At 32.6% G+C, this 27,820-nt stretch overlaps 1 protein-coding gene across 1 annotated transcript in view; it reads left to right on the forward strand.

The window, feature by feature from the left end:
- The first annotated feature begins 1,525 nt into the window (after nucleotides 1-1,525).
- The window catches only part of LOC139497868 (uncharacterized), a 215,927-nt gene continuing 189,632 nt past the window's right edge, over nucleotides 1,526-27,820 (forward strand). The window contains exons 1-2 of the mRNA XM_071286107.1: nucleotides 1,526-1,615; nucleotides 2,164-2,235. Coding sequence (XP_071142208.1) covers nucleotides 1,526-1,615; nucleotides 2,164-2,235 — 162 coding nt within the window. The remainder of the gene's footprint in view (nucleotides 1,616-2,163; nucleotides 2,236-27,820) is intronic.

Below are 27,820 nucleotides of genomic sequence, written 5' to 3' on the forward strand. Positions count from 1 at the left end.
TGTGATACTAGTATATATTAGGTTTATATTTATTACACAACATTGTCCAGTTTATCAGACAAGTTTTGATGTCAGTTGTATTATTCCAGGTTTTAGGAGAGACAGCATTAATGTGGGCTGCCGAGGGAGGACACCTGGAGATTACCCGATTACTCCTGGACAGCCGGTGTAACACAGATATCACAGATGTATGTTATCACTTCACTCTCTGATCACATTCCTTAATTTACACAAAATTATGTTGTTGATTAGACAGGTTTAATTGACAACAAATATTTGTCAGAATTATATCAAGTGGTGTCTCATTTTGTTTGTCTCCTCAATCTAAATCTGGAAATGTAACTTTTTTTCATATTTCTTTGAAAAATTTACTTTTAAAAAAATTGATCATTATTCTGAATCATGTTAATCAAAAAGATTTAATCATTATATCAACAAATACTTGTCAGGATTATATGACGTCATTTAACTCAGAGAGTGGTAATGAATCCATTGATGTAAATATTTTATTTATTTCTTCAAAAACAATTTGGATGGAAGTTTTGACATCTCACAAAAAAAAACATTTCGTTTATTTGTTGTTTAGGTACAATATAAATACAAGTTTGACTGGTCATTTTATTCAGTTTTGACCACTGATTCATGTGATATATATTTTGTTTATATTTATTACACAACATTGTCCAGTTTATCAGACAAGATTTAATGTCAGTTGTAGGATATGTTGTATATTTTTGATATTGATAACAAAGTATTGTACATAATATTTACATGTTATTTTGTTATATTATAGAGAGATGGATACACAGCTTTACATTGGGCTGCTAAGGAGGGATATCTACAGACCACAAGATGTATAGTAGAACGAGGAGGTACCAGTCCCTTGGTTACAACACATGAGGTAATATTTTATAATATATGACCAGTGATCAACTATTAAGTTATAAATCACTAAAATGATGTATGTTTGGTCAAATGGATTTTGTTCAAGACTATAGTGTAAGTCATATGATAATTTGAATTGAATTTAAAATATGAATAAGTTTTATAGGAGGGTGTGGATGGGGTATACAGATATAGGAAGTTAAGGATGGGGTATACAGATATAGGAGGGGGTTGATGGAGTATACAGATATAGGAGGGGATGTGGATGGGATATACAGATATAGGGGGATGTGGATTGGGTATACAGATATAGGAGGGTGTGGATGGGGTATACATATATAGGAGGGTGTGGATGGGGTATACAGATATAGTTTGGTGTGGATAGGGTATACAGATATAGGAGGGTGTGGATGGGTAAACACATATAGGAGGGTGTGGATGGGTAAACACATATAGGAGGGTGTGGATAGGGTATACAGATATAGAAGGCTCAGGATGTTGTATACAGATATAGGAGGGTGTGGATGGGGTATACAGATATAGGAGGGTGTAAATCGGATATACAAATATAGGAGGGTGTGTTGGGGGTTTACAGATATAGTAGGATGTGGATGGGATATACAGATATAGGGTAATATGGATGGGGTATACAGATATAGGAGGGTGTGGATTGGTTATACAAATATCGGAAGTGCGGATTAGATATACAGATATAGGAGGTTGTGGAGGGGTATAACGATATAGGAGGGTCTGGATGGGATATGCAGATTAGAAAATCTTGAATGGAAATAAAAAAACATTGAAAATAGTGAGAAAAGGGCGACAAATTTATGAATAGAAAAGAATTGGGTGCAAAAATATAAAGATTAGAGAATAATATTTGGGTGTTGAAATATAAAGGACTATCAATAATTTGTCTAAAAAATTAGAAAAGATAGTTTAAAATGAAGACCCCCTAAGTCCCACACCCCTTATGTAGACATAAGGATGCATTTACCGATCTTTAAACTGGAAAGAAAACTACAAAGATCAAATGAAGCTTTTATTCATATACTTTATAAACAAAAGTAAAAAGCCTATTTAAAGTCTTCAAACAATTGTGAAAAATATCTGAATGTCGTCTCATCAGTTATATTTAATGAAGGAATATAATCTGGTTAGCGTCTATAAAAAAAAACACCACTCAGTTGCTACAATACTAATTGTAAGATATGTGTGACAAAAGTCTTCTTTGTAGTTATCAGATGAAAGCAATATAAAGATTTATCTGTATTTCAGGGTGAGACTCCATACGATCTAGCAGCAGCAAGAAAAAAGGGGCAGTATAAAGAAGTGATGGAATACTTACAGGTACATATTGTGAGAGATATGGTGTTGAATTGCAAATGCTTACACTTATAATGAATCAAGTAGAAAGTAATTTACAAAATGTAAAGAAATATAAAACTAACAAATCAAATGCCGCAGAACCAAGATACTTCAGGGTAGAAATAATAAAAAAAAAAGATGACTTCTTAAGGAGTCATTGCCTTAAACGACAAAAGATGGCTGCCATAGTTAAAAATAGTACATACGGGTAACTTACATTAATTGTCTTATATCTTGAAAACCACAATAGACTGAAAAAACTTTCAGGACTAATAATGCTCTGATTGTTAAGATCTACCTGCCTCCATTTTCACCAAACAATCTTGTTACATTGCATCCAATTGTGAGCTTGTGAAGTGCTTTTAACTTCAATCTTAATTGTCCTGCCGAAGGTTGGTGGTTCCCTGAGGGCACTCAGACATTTTCCAGTCCAATAAAAACTGACCGCCACAATGTAACCAATAGTGATGCAAGTACAGTTAACTCTTAGATTGCTATGCGCGTCTTTTGTTGTTTACGTGACTTGCCTGTTTATGCGGTTACCATGTAGGGGTCAGTGGGATTGCAGCATACAGATGATGGCGATAGTGAAGACAATTTTGAGGGATTCAGTCCTGAATGTTTTACGATATTAATCGTAACATACTTGCAAACCTGCCAATATTTGACTTTTCACCTGAGAATGAGAGGGAATTTCCAGACAATCTCGAAAATGGATGGTCGACTCATGTCAGGACAGTGATGTAATCATTGCCCCGTTTACATATGAATCTAAATTAAACAATGTTATGCAAAGTAATGAACCTTTGGATTTTTAAAAATTATTTATAAATGATGATTTTATAAATGAACTTGTATTTCAAACCAATAAATTTGCCAAGGTTAAAGCCAATGACGATGAAAGTCTGAAAGTAAATAGCCGCATAAAAAAATGGCAACCGGTCACTCTCGACGAAATGAGTTTTTTTATCCCTAATCATCGCAATAATATCCAACAATATTGGTCAAATTCAAAGTCATGGACACTCCATTCTTCCTGAACTATATGAGCAGGGATTGTTTTCTTGCTATCCACAGCAACTTGCACCTGGTTGATAACAAGAGACAGGTACAAAGGGGACGGGTAGGATTTGACCCTTTGATCAAAATTTGTCCATTTGTAAATTGTTACATCAATTACGGAAAGGTTAGCTAATGTGTATTGGCCTATAAAAGAACTCGACTTTGATGAGGCAACTTGAGATTTAAAGTATATAATCCGTCAAAGCCCACAAAATTCAGTATAAAACTCTATCAAGTGTGTGAAGCCAGGAGGGGATATTCCATAGGATTTGAGGGCAGATTTCTAAACAAGCCGACCTTATTCTTAGCGAGAATTAATGCAATACAACCTGCACAAAAGTGGTTATTGGTTTGTTGAGCCGGTATGGACTTTTGGAAAATGGTCACCATGTATACATGGACAATTATTACGTGTCGCCAGAACTATTTACAGAACTTGGAGTATTAAATACTTATTCCTGTGGCACATTGAGAAACAATTGTTTGGGGGTACCCGATGCCCTGAAAAAAGACAATCTGAAGCTGAACTTATGTCTTATCAATACTTTTATTTTGAACAAAAAGTATCCACCAGTTAATAAAACCAGAAAAGAACATCTGCAGTAAATGCTCTCATTTAGAAGACTATGAGTGCTCCCCGACTGCAAAGTTGAATTGTGTGTACGAAAATGTTTCAGGTGTACCATACACGCCAGAACTATTGAGCAATCCTCTTGCCTGCCGGTAAAAATTCTGCAGATTCTAGATAAACAGTTGTTATAGTTGCTTGACCAGTTATTTTGAACATTTAATTTAGTAACATTCATTGTGTTATGTTCATACTGTTTATTACAATTTAATGTGTTTTTTGTCCTTAATGAGTTTTTTTTTACTCACCTGTGTGATACCTGCAATATTAACTGTGACTTTTACAAGTTTTTTGCCAAATATTTTTTTTACAAATATCTAATAATTACAAATGTTCTTGTTTTACAAAGTGTTATGTTTATTGAATTGTTGAAATATATTAAATCATAAATGTTTACCTTTGTATATCTTTATTTGCACCTGTACAGGTATTATATATATTTTTTTTTATTTCATATTTTTATTCAGCATTGCACAATGACACAATAAAATCAATGCCGCAGTCTAAGGCCACACCAATTTGATCAATTGTTCTTTGGATATTTGCTCTAACAAAAATGGGGCGAGCGAGCGATTTTTTTTTTGTTTTTAAAAATTCTTGATAAATGAGTTTTTGACAGGCAAGTGGTCTGCAAGAGGAGCGAGCGATATCTATTTTTTCAAAAGTGATACATGCTACGCTTATCAAACAAAATAAAAGGGACAAGCACAGATGTTTTGATGCATAAGGCCTATTATCCCATTTGAATATATTATTCTGACTCTAAGCATACGACTGTAGACTCTTTCACCTTGCAGCAGCAAATATTAAAAAAAAAACTGTTAAATGTGACTTAAAAATGGCAATATACTAGTGACCTTCATAAATGTAAAGATCCTACAAAACACATGACAATTATTAAATTGATACTTTCAGTTTGTAACTTTTTGGTAAACAGACTTTTTTGACAATGTTTGAAGTTTAATTAAATTCCACCAACGACTGTTCCAAAAATGAATGTACATGTATGGGGGTACGAAAGGAAGGCACTTTTTATTTGACCCCACCATCATGACCATGCATACATTTTAAATTGGATATTTTATATAAATGTTCAAGCAATCTTTCTTAAATAACCACAACCCATCAAATTTGAATACAGGTGCCTTCCTCCCCCCATACAATTAATTTTGGAAATTCCCTAAAAAAACATGGCATTTTCTCATGGCTGAAGCATGTTTGGTTGCCTATAATTGTTTACATCTACTTCTTATGAATTTTGGTGGATAATTGTCTCATCGGCAATTAACCACATCTCCTTATTGTTATATTAAGAGCTGTGCTTGGAAACTTAAAGACAAACAGACAGATATGCGTTCTCATCAAAACTAGCTACTACTGTGAATTTTAAGATGCACTCTGGGAATGAATACATTTTAATATCGGATAGATTTTATTTTGATAGTAGGATTTTGACATATTTCACATTAAATTGCAGTCTTTTATGGATGCAGTCTATATACCAAAAAGTATTTTAAAGTTTTTTCTGCACAATTGTCCCTGATTCTAAAGGATCTGAAGACCACCAACACTCTATAGTACTAGCCAGGTCAATAAGGTCGAACAACAGTTTCTCTGGGCCTATCAATTTCTCCTTGCCCTGTTTACACGATTTTGGGTTAGTTTTTATTAGGAAGTTTTATTGTTTTTTTCATTAACACTGCAAACACATTGAATTGGAGGGTGTTCTTCTATCTATTTCAAAAGTCACAAATTTACAGTTTAAATCTCCCAACACAGAAATATCCATGTCAGTGCCAACATTGCGAGGTGTAGTCCGAAATTACTCTGACGTCCAACGGCTGTTTCACCACCCAGCTCGTCTGGCAAAACAGCCGTTGGATGTCAGACCTATCTCGGACTATGATAAGTGATTCCGAGTGATACGCTCTTGTTTGAGTATCTTGTTTTTTTTTTCATTTCTGGTTTACATCTTTAAAACATGGTAGATCCAAAATGATCAGCAAGACAGGTTTTGGCACACAGTTTCCATTAAACACAAATATTCTTGTTGCATTGCATAATTTTTTGCTGGGTTAGCGATAAACAGGCTCCTTCGACCCGAAATAGTTTATTTATACCCCAAATACTACTTAAAAGGACAAAATATCATACAGTTAGACCAATCAAAACATTGGAAATAAGATTAATAACTATAATAGATAATAAACTATGGAGCTATAGCACCTTTCAAATATATGATATACACGACATAGTAAGTAACAGTTATTTTATGATATACACGACATAGTAAGTACCACCAAATATATGATATACACGACATAGTAAGTACCAACAAATATATGATATGCACGACATAGTAAGTACCACCACATATATGATATACACGACATAGTAAGTATACCACCAAATGTATGATATACACAACATAGTTAGTACCACCAAATATATGATACGCACGACATAGTAAGTACCACCAAATATATGGTATACACGACATAGTAAGTACCACCAAATATATGGTATACACGACATAGTAAGTACCAACAAATTTATGGTATACACGACATAGTAAGTACCACCAAATATATGGTATACACTACATAGTAAGTACCAACAAATTTATGGTATACACGACATAGTAAGTACCACCAAATATATGGTATACACTACATAGTAAGTACCAACAAATATATGGTATACACGACATAGTAAGTACCAACAAATTTATGGTATACACGACATAGTAAGTACCACCAAATATATGGTATACACTACATAGTAAGTACCAACAAATATATGGTATACACGACATAGTAAGTACCACCAAATATATGGTATACACTACATAGTAAATACAATCCAAATATATGATATACACGACATAGTAAGTACCACCACATATATGGTATACACGACATAGTAAGTACCACCACAAATATGATATACACGACATAGTAAGTACCACCACATACATGATATACACGACATAGTAAGTAACACCAAATATAAGATATACACTACGTAGTAAGTACCACCACATATATGATATACACGACATAGTAAGTACCACCAAATATATGATGTACAGGTCATAGTTAGTACCACCACATATATGATATACACGACAGAGTAAGTACCACCACATATATGATATACAAGACATAGTAAGTAACACCAAATATATGATATACACGAGATAGTAAGTACCACCAATTATATGGTCTTCTTTAGAATGCTGTAGTACAAGCAAAATTCCACTTTGATAGAATTATTTCACCAAGCAAAAGGTAGCCATTGTATAGATGACACGCTGACATAAACGCTGTTAGAAATCAATAATTATGTCTCACATGCGACTAAAGTCTAAGAATGTGAGATATAAGGATCACACTCCAATCATGGCATGGCTCAGTGATCAAGGTTAAGTGTTTGATGTCAAGTCGGTATCTTAAATGCTATAAACAGAAGGTCAACTGTATTTGATGTATAAAATGATTGTAAGGTGAACATGTCTGTCTGGCAGTTTTTATCTGACCTTGACCTCATTATCATCGTGTATTGGTCAATGTTGAGTTGTTGTGTTAAGTCTGTTACTCGAATCATGTACGCAGTAGGTCAACTATATATGATTTATAGAATAGTTGTAAGGTGAACATGTTTGTCAGGCAGTTTTCAACTGACCTTGACCTCATTTTCATGGTTCATTGGTCAATGTTAAGTTGTGTTTTGTCTGTTTATTTGATCCTGTAAACAAAAAGTCAACTATATATTTTAAATTAGATGATTGTTAGAGGTACAAGTATGTCTGGCAGGATTTATCTGACCTTGACCTCATATTTATGGTTCTTTTATCGATGTTTTTTCATTCTAGGGTCTGTTTCCGGGTACTATAAGCATTAAGTCATCTATATTTGATACAACGTATTTAAAATAAGGTATGGTGAGCATGTATGTCTGGCAGAGTTCATTTAAACTTTTTATGTCAGGGTATTTTGTGCCAAATTATATATGGTGTGTGCTTTTCTCATCGTTGAATGACTTGCAGTGACCAATCGTTGTCTCATTGGCAATCCTACCACATCTCCTTTATTTTATTGACCTCAATTTTCATTGTTTATTGGTTCAAGTTTAGTTTTCCTGGTAAGTTCTATTTCACAGATACTTTTAGTAAAAGGTTAACTATATATTTTTATGGAATGATTGTAAGGCTTACATGGCAGATATTTACTACCTGCTTGCAGATACTTGATTTTTCAATATTTTGAATGAACTTTAAAGTTCTAATGTGTTTGCACTTTTCTGATCGTCAGACACCTACTTCTTGTTTTCCAATACTTTGAGTTAAGAGTGGAGGTATACTCAGTCGAAAAGCAAGCCCCTAGAGACGACCGTTGTTACTACTTTCTAAAGACAACAATGGGACTGATATTAAGCTGGATGGGGGTCTTCATTAAAATCCATAGAATTTTTTTATAATTTGTCAAAATGTAGTTTTTAATCATGCTTTTTTTCCAAAATATTATAACAAGTATGGGTCACAGGACTTTTTTCCAAGCTACAGGTTGTGCAAAATTGTTAGATTTTGTATAGATTATGCATGGAAAATCCAATTTTGTGCGATAAAAAGAAAACAACACCATATGATTTTAAGATAACATGTGAGAAGATAGCTCTAATAACATGCTTTTAGATCAGAAAAAATGGGATCGCCAGACTTGTGTTCTTGCTACATATTAAAATACGTAAATTCACAACACTTTCTATTATGAAAACTACTTAAACAAGGTGTTTCCCCTACTATCTGAGTTAAGTATCTTATGTGGCAAAGTTGAATAAAACTGAATCAAACATTAATAATTTTCTATATCAACATGAAAAGTCTTACACATGTATTACACACTACTCTCAAAATTTGTACATTTCATTAAAGATCTAGACCAATTGTTATTTGCTTCTTCAAAATCCATGACACCCGCCATTCTGAAATTGCCTTATTCTGCAGGAAAATGAAATTGGCGGCAATTTAGAAATTTTCTGTTTTCTGTTTCTTACTTTCTGTTGGAGTCAGAAATTAATGTCTTAAGCATGTGTCTTGTTAGAAAATATAATTCGAATTGGATTTCCTAAAACAAATACATTCAAAATTATGCGAATTGTCTCTTAGTTTTTTCTTCTATTTTCAAATATAAACTTGCATTAAATAAATTAAACAGAAATACTGAAAATAATACATATCTCAAAGTAAAAAAAAACACTATTTAAAGTCTAAAGATCTGTCACCCCTTATGAAACCCTATTTGAACTTAACGCAAAAGAAAGACATTTTTTGACATTGTATTTTTTTTGTCTCAAACATGGATGTCAATATGCATGTGAATAAATGTACACAACATTTACCGTGTTTCAATCAATAATTTTAATTATAAAATTGAAAATGGAAATGGGGAGTGTGTCAAAGAGACAACAACCCGACCATAGAACAGACAACAGCAGAAGGTCACCAACATGTTTTCAATGCAGCGAGAAATTCCTGCACCCGGATGTGTCCTTCAGCTGGGCCCAAACAAATATCTATACCGGTTCAGTGACAATGATCATCATACTAAACTCCGAATAATATTTGTAAATAACGGCATATAGTGCTAAGATAATAATTATTCTAATTTGTTTGAAATGTCATTAAAGGGATGTAATTCGTAAATAACTATTGCAACCGCTTCGTAAGAAAGTTTGGGTGATTGAAGTGGCACATGCGTATTACAGCGTATTAAGTGGCACTTTGACACTGGCCAGTTCAGAAAAAAGTCTAACCACATAATTTAAATTCAGCATAGCTCATAAGTTAAGAAAGAACTTTCTTTGCAGAAAAAATATTTCCTCGACAGATCATGACGAGCTCGCGTTTGAAGGCGTTGTATTCTTATTATTAAATTTTATTAAAACATATGTTATGTTAGAACTTATGAAAATACGCAGTTGTCATTTATAGCGAACAGCATGCTTTGGTTTCATTTGCTATGACCTTTTTAATGAAACCAACGTGTTTCAGTTTAGTAGTAAATGAAAATAAATGCCCAAATATGGCAAACACCTGATTTCCATTATTTTCTTAGTAAGTGGGTCAAACCGGGGTCAGCTTTCCGACTGTGCTTAGCACAACATTGTGTGCTTTCTTGTTTGTGTTTTGCCCACTTTCTCTCTTTTGAGAACTCAAGTATTTGGTTTTGTAAAAATGTTTATTGTTATCAGATTAATATTTATGATATATTTTAATATGAAAACAATGTATTCTGAAGTGTGAAAAGATCATATTTACCTTTTGTTTTGCCTTGGCAAAGTCAAGGCGTTGTTACTTAGGCCTGGTATTGGTGGTGTCATCAATTTGTTAAAAATGTGATTAGTACAACAATAAGAAGATGTGGTATAATTGCCAACGAGAGTCATTTAAGTATTACCATTCATACTGTTGCTGTTGATATAGTTAATATATAGATGCAGTATGATTACCAGATAACAAATGACGTAGAAGTTAAACAACTACAGGTCACCTTACAGTCTTCTACAACAAACAAAAATACCACAAAGTTTACTATAAAAGGTCCTGAAATGACAAATGTTAAATAATTCAAAGGAAAAAACTAATGGCCTGATTAATGTACAGCAAAATAAACAACAAAAAAACCCAGATATAATATACAGCAATAAAGGAAAACCACTGAACTATATGCTCCTGACATGATGACAGACACATGCAGAAAGATTACAGAACACGTGGGATCTAATTCTATATAAAGGTTTACACGCACAAAATGCCGGTATGGGTCACTGTTTTTGGAATGTCAAATATATCAATGGTGTGTTATTTTAAGGAGGTAATACATCAAGGTGCCCTCATTTATTATATGTCAATGGGTCATACATGTTAATCTTCTGTTCTGAAGTCTGTAAAAACAGTGTTCTGATCTGTTTATCTCTTAATATAAATCAGGGATCCCATGGCCTTAAGATAAGATGACTCATGCATGCATGATAGCTTAAAAATGTATATAAATGGGTTGTGATTTTCTTATGAAATGCATGAATGGGTAGGGATTTTAGCATAAATCTATACATGCATTGGGTGTGTTAATCAAACCCCAGCCGCACGTCTGTACCCAAATGTATATGTTGACAAGAAGCAGTTGTCCCTTTTAGGTGGTCTAAATAAAAATAATTAATAGGTCAGGCAAAGGATAAACTGTGTAAGAATAAGAGAAATGTGTAAACTTAGTTTAAAAAAAAGTGAAGTTATAATGTTCTTATTTATGAAAAACTCTATACCATATCTTTGTAGATGATGTAGTTCCAACTGAAATAAAATTAATGGCTGACAAAAGATCTATTGATTTGTACCTCAAATTACTCGACTCAGGATCTGAGAAAAAGAGAGACATACGTTTAGTAGTTGTTTGAAAACAAGGTGCTGGAAAGACATCATTGATTAGAAGATTGTTTGGTGAAGACATTACAGATATAACCAGTACAAATGGAATCAAAATTCACAAAATAAAATGCAAAGCAATGTCTGATGATGGAATATGGAATAAATTAGATGGTATGATGTTAACTCTTAAAAAAGAAAATATTTACAGTTTTTAATTTTCCGACTTATTGCAAGAGTTCCAAGTGGTGAAGTTCAAATCGTCCTTTTGTAAATTTTAAGACTGCCATGAGGAGTTGGTTAACAATTATGGAAGATCTGTTTCTTAGTTGACAACGGATTTGTTCCTATTTTCGTAACTACAATCCCGTCCCTTGTTCCTTGAATGTTACCACCTGAGTTACATTTATCACCGGGTTTGTATTAATATAAGCAACATGGTGGGTGCCATATGTGGAGCAGGATTTGCTTACCATTTTGGAGCACCTGAGAGCACCCCCAGTTATTGGTGGAATTCGTGTTGATAAGCCTTTAGTTTTCTATGTTGTGTGTTGTGTACTGTTGTCAGTTAATTTTCGACTTATGAGTTTGAATTTCCTTTTGGTATCCCTTATTAATTGCAAGTTAGGATCAGACAAACAGTGATCTTAAATATGAAGAAGAGCAAACCCTGTAAACGCCAATGTCGGGTTCAGTGTTTACTGCCCTACCTTCGAAAACAAGACTAAAATGGTAAAGTTCAGTCAGCTACTAAAATAGCATCATGTCAAATATCATTACATGCATTTGTTTAGCTCTATTTCAAGTTCTAGACGCATTATGGAAATTGACTCATATAGGGGTTGACGTTTTTGGGGACAGGGTTCATCTCAGCTTATCATGATTCTTTGGTCAATATTGATATTATCGGTCGTCCTTCTGTCTATATCCCTCTGTTCAGCTCTTAATATTATTCCGTATCATGTCTTTGTGACGTCAAATACATAGACCCGGCCTTTATAACTTTGACCCGGACATATCAGCGACGTTATAATGTTTGTACCGACGTTAATAACTTTGACCCGAACTTATCAAGTCATCGTTTGTGTGCTGGCGAAACAAAGAAAACACTTCCGAAACACGTAAATATAGCACGATAAATCGATTATCAGATTATCTGCATATTGATATTGTAAAATATCAGCTGCTTGACATCATATGCAGGCTTTTCGCTACGCTCACTCGACAAAAAGATTCATATTATGTCTCACAGCTGATATTTTACGATATCAACATGCAGATAACCTGCTAATCGGTACTTATCGTGATTAGGTCTGTTATTAGTTACTTAAACTGATGAGCCAACTTTATTGTATAGAACAACTGTGGTGTGTACATCTCAATATAATTGGGTTAAACAATGTTGACCTTATTTAGTGGATCATTTATTATTGTGCTAAGTTTATTTAATACATGTATCAAGACATAAATCTTTGAGGCATTCAACTTCAAATACAATCCTATCAATTCAGCAGGCTAGATATTTTAGTATGCACTCTTGTTAGCTCATCTGACTACTTGGGTAAAACATTACCTCCTTTTAATTTCTTACAAAATCATATAATGACCCAGTAGTAGAGTGATTTCTTGTAAATGGCTGATTTTGTGCAAATTTAGAGTTTTAAACTAGACCCCCTATTTATTTTAGCCCGCCTGACCCATGTGATCAAGTGATTTAATCTCATTACTTCGCATCCAGCATCATCTGTGATTATTTCCGAACATCTTCTTTACTAAAACTATACACCGCCTGCACTTTGTCCATCGCTATAGACTACTCAGCCATATAGACTGAACTTAATAATTTAGCTTTCGGAGGCCTAGTGTTATCTTTCCTCGTCAGTAGAATCTAGAGTTGTAACACAGTACATGATATATAAGACATGATGATGGAATTGATTGCAGATTAGCAAAATATCTATAATAAAGGATTGTATGATACAGCATGTACAGTCACATAAATAAAGTACGTCTAAACAAGTGACAACTCTACGACACATCCATCCATTGAATCATCAATGAAGGTAATTCATGGCTCAAACACATATAATATTCATAACTTCTCTACATAGCGTAGTGTTAGTGATGGACACAGTGCAGGCCGTGTTGTCTCGATATCCCAATAGTATGAGTTCAAATCCCGGTGAGGGAAGAACAACAATTTGATTTAACATTGTTGTGCTGATATCTAGAGTAGTTATGCATATCCTTTTTGAACACCTAAGATCGCCTCCAGTTTTCAGTGGCGTTTGTGTTGACTAGTCTTTAGTTTTTCTATGATATATTGTGTATATTATTATTTGTTATTTAATAATTTATTGGGTTTTTTTTGCCATGGCGATTTTTTTTAACTTATGGGTTTGAATATTCCTTTAGTATCCTTTGCCTCTATTTTATAGTAAATGTGTACCTACTCTGTGATTTTTTTGTCAATTATAACTGTGGACGCTGACTACTAATAGGGTTTATTGCTCATAAATAAGGACTCTTTATATTATATTGTTAATATGATAGAAAGAAAGGATTTTAGAGAGCAAAAATGATCCGCAAGGCAATATCTACATCTACAAATAAGTTGAATCATTGAAATCGTTTGTCTCAACCCTTTATATGAGTTGGTGCATTTAAATGACAATTTTTACTCTTTTTATGTGTGGAGGATAAACAATTGATTAACATATTCACAGTTAGACTACAAACCCCCCTCAGTGGCATAGTAGTAAGTTCCCCCAAGACCTGAAAATTGGTATTTGCCTTTTCTCCGCTAAGCTATACAGCATTTAAGATAAGAGCAAAGACTGGACTCAATGCTTAGCATGTCAGTCAAGTACAAAGTACGGTTTATATTTCATATCTGATACTTAATCATGTTCTCGTCCTGGATATGCACTTTATTGCCACTGGACATTAAACATCCATCCAGCTAGTCTACAATGTTCATTGGTGCACATTGACCCATACAAGAACACAAGCTCTTGGTTTTTTTTTTTTTACATATGGTCTTGAAAACTATAATCGATAGAAAAAAACGTTTAATACCAATAATTGGCAGCAAAGAAAGATCTACAAATTTTTTTCAGAAGACTACTCATTTGAATTATTTACCCTAAAAAACGATGTTAATCAATAGGTTTTTCTACAATTATCTTAAAAAAAAATTAACGGTACCAATTTTCTTGCACCAGATGCGGATTTCGACAATACATGTCTCTTCTTCCCTTAAAACTATCAAAGGTAATGATCAAGTTTAACAGCAAACATGATGAGCAAGACTAGACCTCTAAAGAAAAGACGCAAAATTATATCAGAGTGGTATTCACACTCCTTAGCCGAAGACAAGCTAACGTTTAATGTGGATGCTTATTGAAATACATGTATTTATTCACAGCAGTATGAAATTGTATTACTCTAGATATTGATAATTTTTGTATGTGTGAACTTGCATTTAGCTTTATTTGTTTTTCACCAAACCAACCAATTTCTTCATTAATCTTACAAAATTCCGGAGCACCTGAAATCTGAATTAAAATGATTCTGCCAGTGATGTATCTGGAGATAGTTTTACTTGTCACCAGGGTTGGTATTTACATAAGCATCACGGTGATTGCCACATGTGCAGCAGGATCTGCTTATCCTTCTATAGATCACTCCTGGTTTTTGGTAGGTTTCATGTTGCTCAGTCTCGTTTTCTATGCTGTGTTTGGTTTACTGTTGTTTGTTATTTTTTATGCCATTGTCAGTTTGTTTTCAAAATTCATGTTTTCCCTTTGATATCTTTTGCCTCTCTTAAACAACCAATTACAGAAACCACCTTTATTATTTTGACTATGTACACCTTTATTATTTTGACTATGTGCACCTTTATTATTTTGACTATGTACACCTTTATTATTTTGACTATGTACACCTTTATTATTTTGACTATGTGCACCTTTATTATTTTGACTATGTACACCTTTATTATTTTGACTATGTACACCTTTATTATGTTGACTATGTACAACTTTCAGTTGTATTTTTAAAGTTTGAATATATTAGGATAGACAAAGTCCACTGTGTAACGGTTTATTGCTTTTTTTATTCCTTTGTACTAAACGTTTCCTTATTTCTACTGACTCAGAAATAAACTGATATTTTTATTTTTTAATGATAGACAAATATGAAGTAACTGAAACTCTTGGAAGACTATTGAAAGAATGTGAGGAACAACTTCAGGACAAAGGAACTAATGAAAAACCAGTAGAATCACACATGGCCATTAAGGGAAAAAGACAAGCAATATTTTATGATGAATCAATGAAATCAGAGACAGTATCCATGCAACCTAAAAATATAAAACCTCTAGAAGAACCTCTAGTAACACCTCAACAGTCAAGCCAATCCTCTGAACAAGCAGCAAGGGATTTTGAAACCATGCTAACCGCCAAGTCTAAAGTTGATAGACATGACAAAGAGGAATATGCCACATTTTTGCTATGGGATTTTGCAGGGGAAGAAGAATTTTACCACACACATCAAACCTTTCTGTCCCAAGATGCAATTTATCTTGTTGTAGCAAAACTCAATGAAGCAGATGATTCTAATGCACAAGGTAATATCTCATATTGATCAATGAGTAAGTTTTACAATTAGATTTCATATTGTTGTTAGCTTTAAAGATACTTTTACCAAAACTCTTGTCCTCAAGCAGACTGCTGTAATTTTAAATTTTGTTAATTGCAATTTAGCTTCTACAAAATTGGTTGATATGGAAAGCTTGATTGAAGTTTCAAAATGGTTATTAGTTCATATATTTAAAAGGAGTATAATGCATATGTGTCTTTGTCATTCATTTAATAGTTTGCCCTATCACCCTTAAATCGATCTTTTAGTTATATGTGATATTCAATTTAAAATACTGATTGTTCTGTAATTTTATATTAACTTTGTTAACATTGATAGCAATATTTAAGTGACAAATATTTAGTAAGCGTCAAGGTTTTCAATCATTCATACTAGCATTAGGAGATAGCCTAAATGTATTTTCAATTACTATCCAACAAAACTAACGATAGTGATAAACAATGATTATGTGTGATGCCGATGGATTCAACAATAAAAATTAAAAGAAGAATGACATGATAGTTTACATTTTTTGAATGAACCGCAGACTTAGTACGTGTAAAGATAGAACTTTTTACCAACACTTAACTACTGGTACCCTTTGTTTCACCCACTTTCCTATGAAATCCTGGGTTGGGGTCTAGGGTGCCATGCCATCAGTACACCATAGGTCACTGGTATGCTGTATAGCCTCTATAGGTGATTAAGTTTTGCATTTTCAGGGCTTGAAATCTTGGATTATTTAAATACCCGGCGAGTGTTTGAAAAAAATCCAGTGTGAAAGGGGAAATTGGGAGGTGTAAAACGCAAACTAGGACATATTGCAAGAGATTGTTGTTATTTTGCAGTGGAAGGAAAATTCACTCATTAACGGCCAATCATTTTTTACTTCGTTATATCAAAGGTTTAGAAAACAGTGCTATTAACACTGCTAGAAGTATGGTATCTTCATTTATGTGTTTGAATCAAGAGAAAATTGTTGGTCAATTGCCACTTATGGATTATAGCTCTTCATCTTTTGTATAAGTTTTGGATTTCAAATATTTTGGCTACGAGCATCACTGAAGAGACATGTATTGTCGAAATGCGCATCTGGTGCAAGAAAGTTGGTACCGTTAATTTTATTATGAAGCGAGTTCTTAAAGATATATTCAATATTAAGCCATCATTACCAAGATATCAGATAACCTTAGACGTTGAAGTCGTGCTTAAAGACATTGACACCAGTGTATATGTTGTATTTACGTGTTTGATCATAAAGCCAGCTACACTTGTTAACAGTTCAAAGGTTACAAACACTACAAAAGTCCAAAAGTCTGAAAAGACCAGTTTTTGTCTCGATTTGCATGAACTTTTACTCGACAATCTCAAAAAGAATGAATTATGTCTGAATTTTTCTTGACAAATTCTGACTTATATTAAATAAGTATGAAATTTACTCGACATATTCTCGACATTCTGAATAATGTCTAAAAAATTCTTGACAAATTCTCGACATTTGAATACTGTCTTAAAATTTCTCGACAGATTCTCGACATTCTTTTTTTCCCTCATTATGTCTCGACGGATTCTCGACATTCTTTTTTTTCCTCATTATGTCTCGACGGATTCTCGACATTCTTTTTTTTCCTCATTATGTCTCGACACATTCTGAACATTTTGAATTGTGTCTTAATTTTTCTTGATATATTCTCAACATGCTAAAATCTGTCTTGAATGTACTTAACACTAGGTCAAACTAGTTGTCCAATTGTTTAGTTAGAGTTATTCCCCTTAATGAGTTAAAGCAGATTATTTTTTCTTCGGAAGTGTAAGTGTAGACAGTAATATGTAAATCTATATACAGTTTTTTTTCGGCATTTGTTAATCCTCAGTATAATGAATAAAACAAAACTCTAGGTATAGGTTTATTTGCTAGCAATAACATTTCTCTTTTCTAGCTAGCAATTTTAATCATGTTAATAACATTATAAATAAACAAATATATTATAGAACAATATTTAAACAAAACAAATTACAAAATGTCCAATACATTTTTTAAATAAACTGAAGTCATATTTGATATTTTAATCATACATTATTATGTGAACTGACTGTCTTAAGTTACTCCGTGCACTTTCTGTGAAAAAAATAATATAACATATCTGAACCCCACCTTTTGAACCGCCAAAGTATGTCTTTGCATATTTTACCTATATATATTTACCCCAAAACAAGAACCTATTATACAACTACTCTCACTCTGAACATAAATACTATAACAATAACACTGGGAAAATCCCAAGTCTCAACAAAAAGAAATTTAATTTTATCCTTCAAGATGACAAACAGTAAAGTGACAATTCATCATTCAAAACATATTTGCCTTTCAACAATAAAAATACAAGACAATTAGGTTAAACAATAAACAAAGTATTTTTTTGTATTTCTTATCTCTTTACATTAAGGGTATTTTCTACTCTATGTAGAAATAACCAGCTTTTTACAATACTATTACAAATTGATTTAATATAAATAAAGGAACTGAAAAAGCAGAAAACAAATAATTGGTCTGTGTGCGTCTTTTCAAGATAAAGACATAGAAAATTTGACAGAAAATAAATATTGTTCTCAACTTTTCCTACATTTAACATTGGCACATTTTTTCTTTCAAAAACCATGAAAAAATAACAAGGTTTTCATAGATTTTAAACAAGACATTTTTAACTATATGTGATACAATTAAGGGGAAAAAGTTAGTGTGCAAAATTTTTAAATGATAGTTCATGGATAAACTTTAAACAAAGCTATAGGATCCCAATTACTGGCAAGTTTTAAGATAGAAGAGAAGAGAACAGTCTTAAAGAATTAAATATATTTTAATTCAATGAGTACTTTATATTATATATCTAATCGAACCTGAAATATTTACATAAATATATACAAAAAACAATCAGCTAGCTTAACCTATAATTAAAACTGTTAATTTATAGATATAGGAAGATGCGGTAGTGCCAATGAGACAACTTAACTATATATCAAAATAACAATTTAAATAAGTAAACCATTTTATGTCAATGAAAAGCCTTCAACACGAAGCCTTAACTCATAAAGGGCCCCTAAATTACTAGTAAATTTTGAGAAAATCTGAAAATAAAATTTCAATGACAATAAGATAACATATTTCAAAAGTCAAACTTTACATGTTTTTACCAAATTGTCTACTAAAAATGGCTATTTAGTTTTTTCTTTATTGTCTGCATTAGCTGAACCTCTACTTGATCTACTTTGCCCAAGCAATGAAAGACACTGTTCTTATGGATACTGTCTTTGTAGGATTTACCACTACCTAACTTCCATGTTGATAGCTTAGGCCCGGCTTTTTTTACGTAGGTAATGTCCACTCTTGAGCTCCATATCTTTTCCACGGTTGCAAAGTCATAAGTCTTGCCGCCACTTGCAATGCAGACATTGTCTCCAACTTTAAAATGAATTCCTATACTGTTGGTCTGTGGAAGTTGTTCTGTCAAAACTGGTGTATCAGAAGTGACTGACGAAGCAGGAGAAATCATTGGAGGTTGAGTGGGTGAAGTTTCTGGAGTATGTGCAGGAGAAGATACAGGAGATGCGGCAGGAGAAGATATCGGTGATGTTGTTGAGGAACTCACAATAGAAATGTTTCTTTGGTTGACGGATGCCCTGGGTTTTTTTGGTGGTATTACTGCCTCTCTGGCTTTCTTCCATTGCAACTGTCTAACACTACCGCCAGTCGCTATGGCTAACTCTCTGAAATAAAAAAATAAATAATTAGTATCTTTGTACTTCTATAAACCTAAGTTTGTAAATATTTATACAGATCGATTTTCTTTTTATAAGTAATTTGTTTTTTATATAGTTAACTCGGCATCTGAAATGTTATTATTTTGTTTTAGCTGTTATGACTAATGCACCAACATTTCAGAATATGCTGCATTATAATACACCCTTTCACTAGTATATAACTTAAAATATTGAACTGTTAACAACAACAAAGGTTTTTAAAATAACAATAATGATAACTGTTATCTTATTGCATAAAAGATTCAATTATCTCCCTTTTTTAGATGGTGTCCAATGTTAGCCACAATAGGGAAATATTAACATCAGATGGGTGGAAGGGTCTTTTTAAATTCTTATTTATTAAACCATTTAATTTTATAGAAATTTGGGAATAATAAGCAAGTTGAGTCTTCCTGACTTCTTGATTCTATTATTAGGATCAGGAACTGACATTCCATAAAATGAGTTCTTAATTTGATTAACTGGAAGATTTTTTTTTACTTCTATATCTCATATATATCGCTTACACCTTTAATTCACGGATTGCATGATGATTTAAAAAGTGAGTACCGGAAACATGAAACGTAATATAACTGAACAAGAAATCTCAGAAGATCACTAACTGACTAAGAAGTAAAAAGAAACTGGTATCATCATCTCATTCTGTAAGGTAAGTTTATTTGCCAGTATTTGTTTCCTGTTTCTTTAATTGTTTATACAGAACAGAAGTGGAAAAGTTACACTGAAAATATATTTATCAACAATTGTTTTTTTTTATTAACATTTTCATATCAACTCTCTGAGTGTACTATGTCACTAATTCACTTGTCTAAAGTAATCAAGAGCATGTAATTCTGTGATTTATATACATGTTATTTGTTTTTAATTTTAGATCATACTTTAGATTTAGATGATATAAAAAGTAAAAACACAAAAATACTGAACTCCGAGGAAAATTCAATAAGGAAAGTCCAAAATCAAAAGGCAAAATCAAAAGTCCAAACGCATCAAACGAATGGATAGCAACTGTCATATCTGTTACAGATAGTAACATCTATATAGATGTTGAAAGTTTATAGAAATGTTCGAAGCCAGGGAGGCATGTACCAGCAATTGAGTTGCCAGCTTTTATTGAGGACAGAGGAGGTGTATTGTAAATGTTCTAAAAGAGTACTTAGTTAGAACATCATGTTTTCGGAAAAAAATAATCTTGAGCTGTATAAAACCATATTCTAATGAGTCTATAACACTCTTTGACCTTGGGTTAAAAATGTTTTGCAAATGGCTGATGTAGACATAATTATATATAAACCACTTAGTACTAGATCAGCCAGTACATGTGCTACTTTAATTGATACAATTTTAAAAGTGGCAGATTGGTCAGAGAAATCAACATTCAGGAATGTCAATAATAAACCTGTTTCGAAACATACTTATGATGATAGTTATAGTTATAGTGTTAGGGTTTTGAGAAGTTTTATCTGGTCAAATTCGGATGAGTTTGATGTATAATGAAAACAGATATGCTAGATTTAGTATGAACAAAAAAGTAAAAGCACAAACATACTGAACTCTGAGGTAAAGTCTTATTTAATTAAATATCAAAGGTACCAGGTTAATAATTTGATACGCTAGACGCGCGTTTCGTCTACACAAGTCTCATCAGTGACGCTCAGATCAAAATAGTAATAAAGCCAAACAAGTACAAAGTTGAAGAGTATTGAGGACCCAAAAGTCTAAATGTTGTGTCATATATGGCTAAGGTAATCTATTCCTGGGATAAGAAAATCCTTAGTTTTTCGAAAAAAAAATGTAAAGTTTCGTAACAGGACATCTATGAAAATAACCATATAATTAATATTCATGTCAATACAATTATACTTGAATAAATGCTGATATGAAATTGTTGTACTATGACTTTGTAGCTTTATTCTGACTCTGGATTGACTCAATACATTGCTACAGTAGACTAGAAGAGGGAAATATCATATCGGATGACAAGACTACAAAGTCAGGTTATCTTGATCCACCAATAGTTATTGTTGGTACATGGAAAGATGCTGTAGATGCCTCAGAAGCAGAAACGGTATATGATGTTTACAAATTTGTAAAGATAAAGACACTTCGCCACTGTTTCATGTATTGTGTTTGTTCTGCTTTTAAATGATTAATTATTTTATGTAAGAAGTGTTTGCGTTTTTTAAGTGGGGTTCGTGTTGTTAACCTGTAGTTTTCTATGTTGTGTTATGCGTACTATTGTTTTTCTGTTTGTCCTTTTCATTTTTAGCCATGGTATTGTCAGTTTATTTTCGATTTATGAGTTTGACTGTCCCTCTGGTATCTTTCATCCCTCTTATAAGGGTATAAAACATATTTTGTAAATCGTGCAGAAGCAATAATTCAAGATCTGCCTTTTCCGAAAATCGGCTACGAGATTGCGGCAAATGTGAACATTTGTTTTCCGAAGGTCACTGATAGCGGTCCACATTGGTGAATTCATTTCAGGTCTTCTGGCGAACTAAAGAGATTGCTGTAAATTATATTATTTCATCTTAATTACGCACACTGCATGTCAGTTATAGTTTTTCACCTTTTTTACACACAGTGTATGTATTTATTACATTGATTTCCCAGTGAAATGAAAACCGATAATTTACCATGTGAAATAAACGTGGTTATTTCGCTACTCTGACGTCATACAACAACAGGCGTTGCCATGACGTCGGATAAAAATGTGAATGCAAAGAAAAAGATAGTGAGTGCCTTGCATTTTCTAATTATTTCAGAAAACGCCATTTGCCTATGTAATTATAATATAAAGAATAATTAGAGTAGATTCATGTTATACTGACATATTGGATTGTACAATCTGTGTACAAAATCAGTCTAGTTATTTGTCCAAATCTGCAAAATTGAAGACAGATTTGCAATTTATTGGTTAGAATTCTTATCTAAATAAAGAATACTTGGTGGTATACTAACTTAAAATATTTAAACAAATATCAAACTTTGTGTTTTTAAAGGGGAGATAATTCCATTAGTAAAACATACATACTGATTTGATAAGAAATCTTAATATTTTTTCTTGTAGCAAGAAAACAAGTTTGATGACACAATTTTTCTCTTTATTTTTTTTAAACGTATTATGAAACCTATCTGCTCACACAATTTATTTAAAAATTCTGTTTATGCACACAAATATTCATTCATAGTCTAACCAAATTTAAGCAATTTTCCACGACTCATAGCTTGGAAAAAAGCACGGTAAACCATACTTTTTATTATAATTATGGAAAGAACCATAGTTAAAACTTCATTTTGACAACGTATTAGAAAATTCTATTTTAAGAAATATTTACCTATAATCTACCTTAATAAAAAAAAAATGTTTTGTTCGGTCACTTGTTGACCTTTTTCTCTATTTGAATTCTTTTATTATGTGTTTTATAAGTATTATTGTAATATGTTCTTAACATTGAGCTTCAAAAACAGTTATCTCATTGGCAATCATACCACATGTTCTTTTTTATATTTACGATATTTTCAAAGATTCATTTGTATAATATTCTTCTTTAAAAACTTAGCAATAGAAAACCACACAAAATACCAAGAATGCTAATATTATGTTTTGTAGGTCGAGAAAGCATACAAAGAAAGCCTGTTAAAATACACCAATGAACTAGCAGATGATGAACGTGGTCATTTAAGGTATGAATACTTCATTTCCAATAAAGACGATGAATGCATTGTATGTCAGCAGATACGTCAGAACATTCTAAATTTAGCCAGAGGAATGAGAACCTGGAACATAAAATATCCGTTAAAATTCATTCAACTGGAACAACGACTTCAAAAGAAGAAAGAAGAGATACCAATAATTTCCTATCATGAAATTAAAGACATTTCAACTAATACACCAGAGCCTTTAAGTGAGGAAGAACTGATATTATTTCTAAAATTTCACCATGAACTCAGAGCTTTAGTGTATTTCAAGGATCTATCCGAATATATCATTTTAGATACACAATGGTTGTCTGATGCTTTTAGATGTATAGTAATAGCACAGAAATTTCGAATTAATATCAGAAATCAAACAGAATGAAATGATTTTTTCCATCGAGGCAAATTAAAAAATGCAGTTTTAGAAGATATATTTAGAAATGAAACAACAATTGTGTATGAACATACAGACTTTATCTTGAAAGTTATGGAGAAATTTGATATAATTATACATCCAAACAAATCAGAGGATGTTGATGAACACCATTGTTACTATGTACCCTGTATGATAAAAGAACAATGCCCGTGTGACATCTACCAAATGTTTAAAGTGCCAGAAGATACACATCATAGGTCCACTTGGTTGTGTTTCAAATTTAGGTTTCTACCGCCACATCTTATGATTCATTTAATTGCATCACTGAGCCGGAGGTATGCTATAGCACAAGTCGGTATATCAAATCAGAAGAAAATGTAGATTGCTATTTTCCGGAACATTGTGGTCTTTGAGTTACAAAAGACGAAATTGAGAAAATTGCTGGTAACGACATGTCCAAATGCAATACAGATACAAGTTTTAGAATTTGGGAAAGGTATTGAAAGAGGTTTGTTAAAGGACATCGCTGACTTTGTTGAGATGGAATTAGAAAAGATAATTCATACGAGATTCAACATGTCAAATGTAAAATTTGAAAAAAAGTGGGAATGTGGTCTTACAAAACCAGAGTTTGTAACAGGTATCAATTACTTTGGTGGAGAGCAGATGACAGAATACTACTGTGAAACATGTATAAAAACCCACAAGTTCATGCATGAATGGTCAGGTTTACAAAGGACATCTCTATGTGTAAGTGAAAAATTGATATCTATATTAAAACAATATTTTTTGCCAGTATCACATGTATCAGGTCTCGTTAGATTATCTTTCAAAGAGAGACAACTATATGAAAAACATACCTTTGAAAGCATAACCTCTAACGTTTAGATTACATAGGTTGAGGTATGAAGTATTGCCGAAAAACGTTGGTATGTCAACAAGGGAAACACAATGCGAAAGCCTACAGACCAAAAAAAATCTTCCATGGAGAAAACTAATGTTTCAGAAGTGCCATTGTGACCAATTTTAGTGTGCAAGAGGAATAATTCATCAATTTTTTACAGTTTAAAGAGTTTTGATTGTACATATATTCATTGCAGACATTTGTTGACATTGAAATACCGGATTTACTTTACTCTTATATCTGCATATCATTTCAGTTGCTTCCGGGTTCTGACGATGATCAACACCAAAATCCTCATCCAGAGACGTCCAGTAAAAACATTTTCCACGAAGGTAACAAGCCATGATTGATTTTGTTTTAAAAAACTATCAGTGATTTATGCTGCAGTAACTCAATAAATAAACAGATGTATTAAATTATGAACAAATACTCACTCTTTGATATCTAACATGTTGAATCAGTATTTTGAGACAGAGTTCTAGACTTTGATCTAGTATATTTACTTATATCTTTTTATGGTAATACATTCAGTACATGTTTTCATTTCAAGAAAGCTCACTAACAAAAACAAACTGTTGATTGGTATATTGTCACAGTTCTTGACTTCTTGATATACATGTCTATAGTAAAAAAAAATGTGAACTTAACATTTACAAGCCTTTAAACTGTTTTCATAGAATATTCTTAGAGGTAACAAAAACTCAGAGAACAAATGCGATAGCCAAGTATTATTTAGAGAAACCCAACTGCTTGACAAAATGACAGATGAATTTGGCTGTAAATTTTATGACTTGTTTGGTCAGACATGTATACCGTTTCAAATGTTTGTTTCGTATACATTAATGACTTTCAAAAATTAAGCTACATGAGCTATGAAAATTCCAAAAGTATTATATAGGCTAAATACAAACTTACCTGTCAAGGTAGAATTGTAATCTGAGTGATACTGGTGTTACTCAAGTCACAAGAAAACGAAAAATCGATTAAAGATACGATACTTATAATTTGGTAAGTCACCAGTAGCGCTCGAATGAGAAATTTTCTTGGAATTACAAAATAATTACAAATTTAAGGAGGAAAGAAAGATACCAGAGGGACAATCAAACTCATCGATCGAAAATAAACTGACAACGCTATGGCTACAAAAGACAAAGACAATCAGACAAATAAGAGTACAAAAGACACAACATGGAAAACATAAGACTAAGCAACACGAACCCCACCAAAAACGGGGTTGATCTCCAGTGCCCCGGAATAGTAATCAGATCCTGCTCCACATTTAGCACCTATCGTGATGCTCATTTAATTAAAAACCCGGTAAATAATCTAATTGGGTAGGTCACATTCGTGACAAGGGAAGGGGATTCAAAAATACTATTAAATTGACAATTTCAGAATGTTGTGCCTAAAATAACTTAGACAATGTTACCCTGCAGTAGAACAAGTATTTTGAATATCTTAACTTTTTATAAACAAATGAATACTAAAAACCATAAAGTTAAATATCCACAAAAATACAAATTTCCCACATTACCCGAAAAACTAATGTCAACAATATATAACAACGACACTAAATGAAGAATTAAGCTTTTGACAGAAATTGTTATCACATTAGCAACGCGATGGTGCCACATGTGGAGCAGGATCTTACCATTCCGGAGCACTTGATATCATCCCTAGTTTTTGGTGGGGTTCATGTTGTTTATTCTTTAGTTTTCTATGTTGTGTCATGTGTACTATTGTTTGTCTGTGTGTTCTCTTGTATGGTTCAGTGACATTTGAAATTTGATAATGTAAAACCAGTACATTCTCATGTTAAAGTATATAATAATGAAATTGTGGTCACATTAGCTCATATCTTTGTAGACATGATTAGTATGGTCAACAGTCAAATTAAATGTATACGATTAGTTTGATCCTAACTTCACTGTTCACTAATCATTAGAATGTGATAGTGTAGGCAGGATTAGTGTACTGCAAACCCATTATCCTGAACAGTAATTTGTATAAGTTTTTTTTACTTTACTCTCAGAAATGGCAATTGATATTGAAATTGAACAACAATGAATGTAATTTGTATAATCGTGTATACATTGTTGATTTGTTACTTTAATTTACTTTCAGAAATGGCAATTGATATTGAAATTGAACAACAATGAATGTATCACAAAAAGAGAACATTAACTCGTAATCACCATTGTATAAAACTGCTCTTGAAGGCAGGTAACTGTTATAGCAAGAAACGGCATACTTTAGTCAGTGAACAAACTAAAAAAATAATGAAAACCGATGATGTAGGATTCCTACACAAACCTAGGCTATATTTGCAAAAGTGACATAAAAATTGGCCAAATCATGTAGATCAATTTTGCCTGATGGAGTTAGAACCTTAGTTTTTTAATGATGTCTGAATTTATATATACAGAATTTAGAATTATTTTTCCTTTTTAAATTATGTCAATACTTGAACACTAACTACTGAGTTGAAATTCTCCTCAACAAAGATATTGATAGCATATTGAAATAAAAAATCATAGATTCGGTTCGTCTTTTCTGGATAAACCTTTCCTATGAACGGTCCAACTCCGCTCCAACCCAAACAACTGAAGTTTTATACTGATATGATACATGTAATATGTGTGTTTCCAGTGAAAGTTGAGGTATTTAACTGGAATTACAATTTTAGTTTCACTTCAAAAACTGAACGAAAGCTTAACTAATGGATAACTTCACCTAACTGCTTTTTGATTATATGTATAGATTATAACATGCCCTTTTCCATAGGGGCCCTGGTATCATCCCGAGACTCCCATATCGGCCTCGAAGCTTTAGCCGAGGGCCGATATGGGTCGAGGGATGATACCAGGGCCAATGAGGAAAAGACATGTTATAATATTTTTATCATATATTTAATTTCTGCAGAAAAGAGAAAAAAAGGTCAATTATAACAATTTAATGAAAGATAAAAGGTAAAATCTTAAACATTTTATCACAAACGTGTCGTTAAGGACGCAG

This window comes from Mytilus edulis, chromosome 12 (assembly GCF_963676685.1).
Source record: "Mytilus edulis chromosome 12, xbMytEdul2.2, whole genome shotgun sequence".
NCBI classification, from domain to species: Eukaryota; Metazoa; Mollusca; class Bivalvia; order Mytilida; family Mytilidae; genus Mytilus; species Mytilus edulis.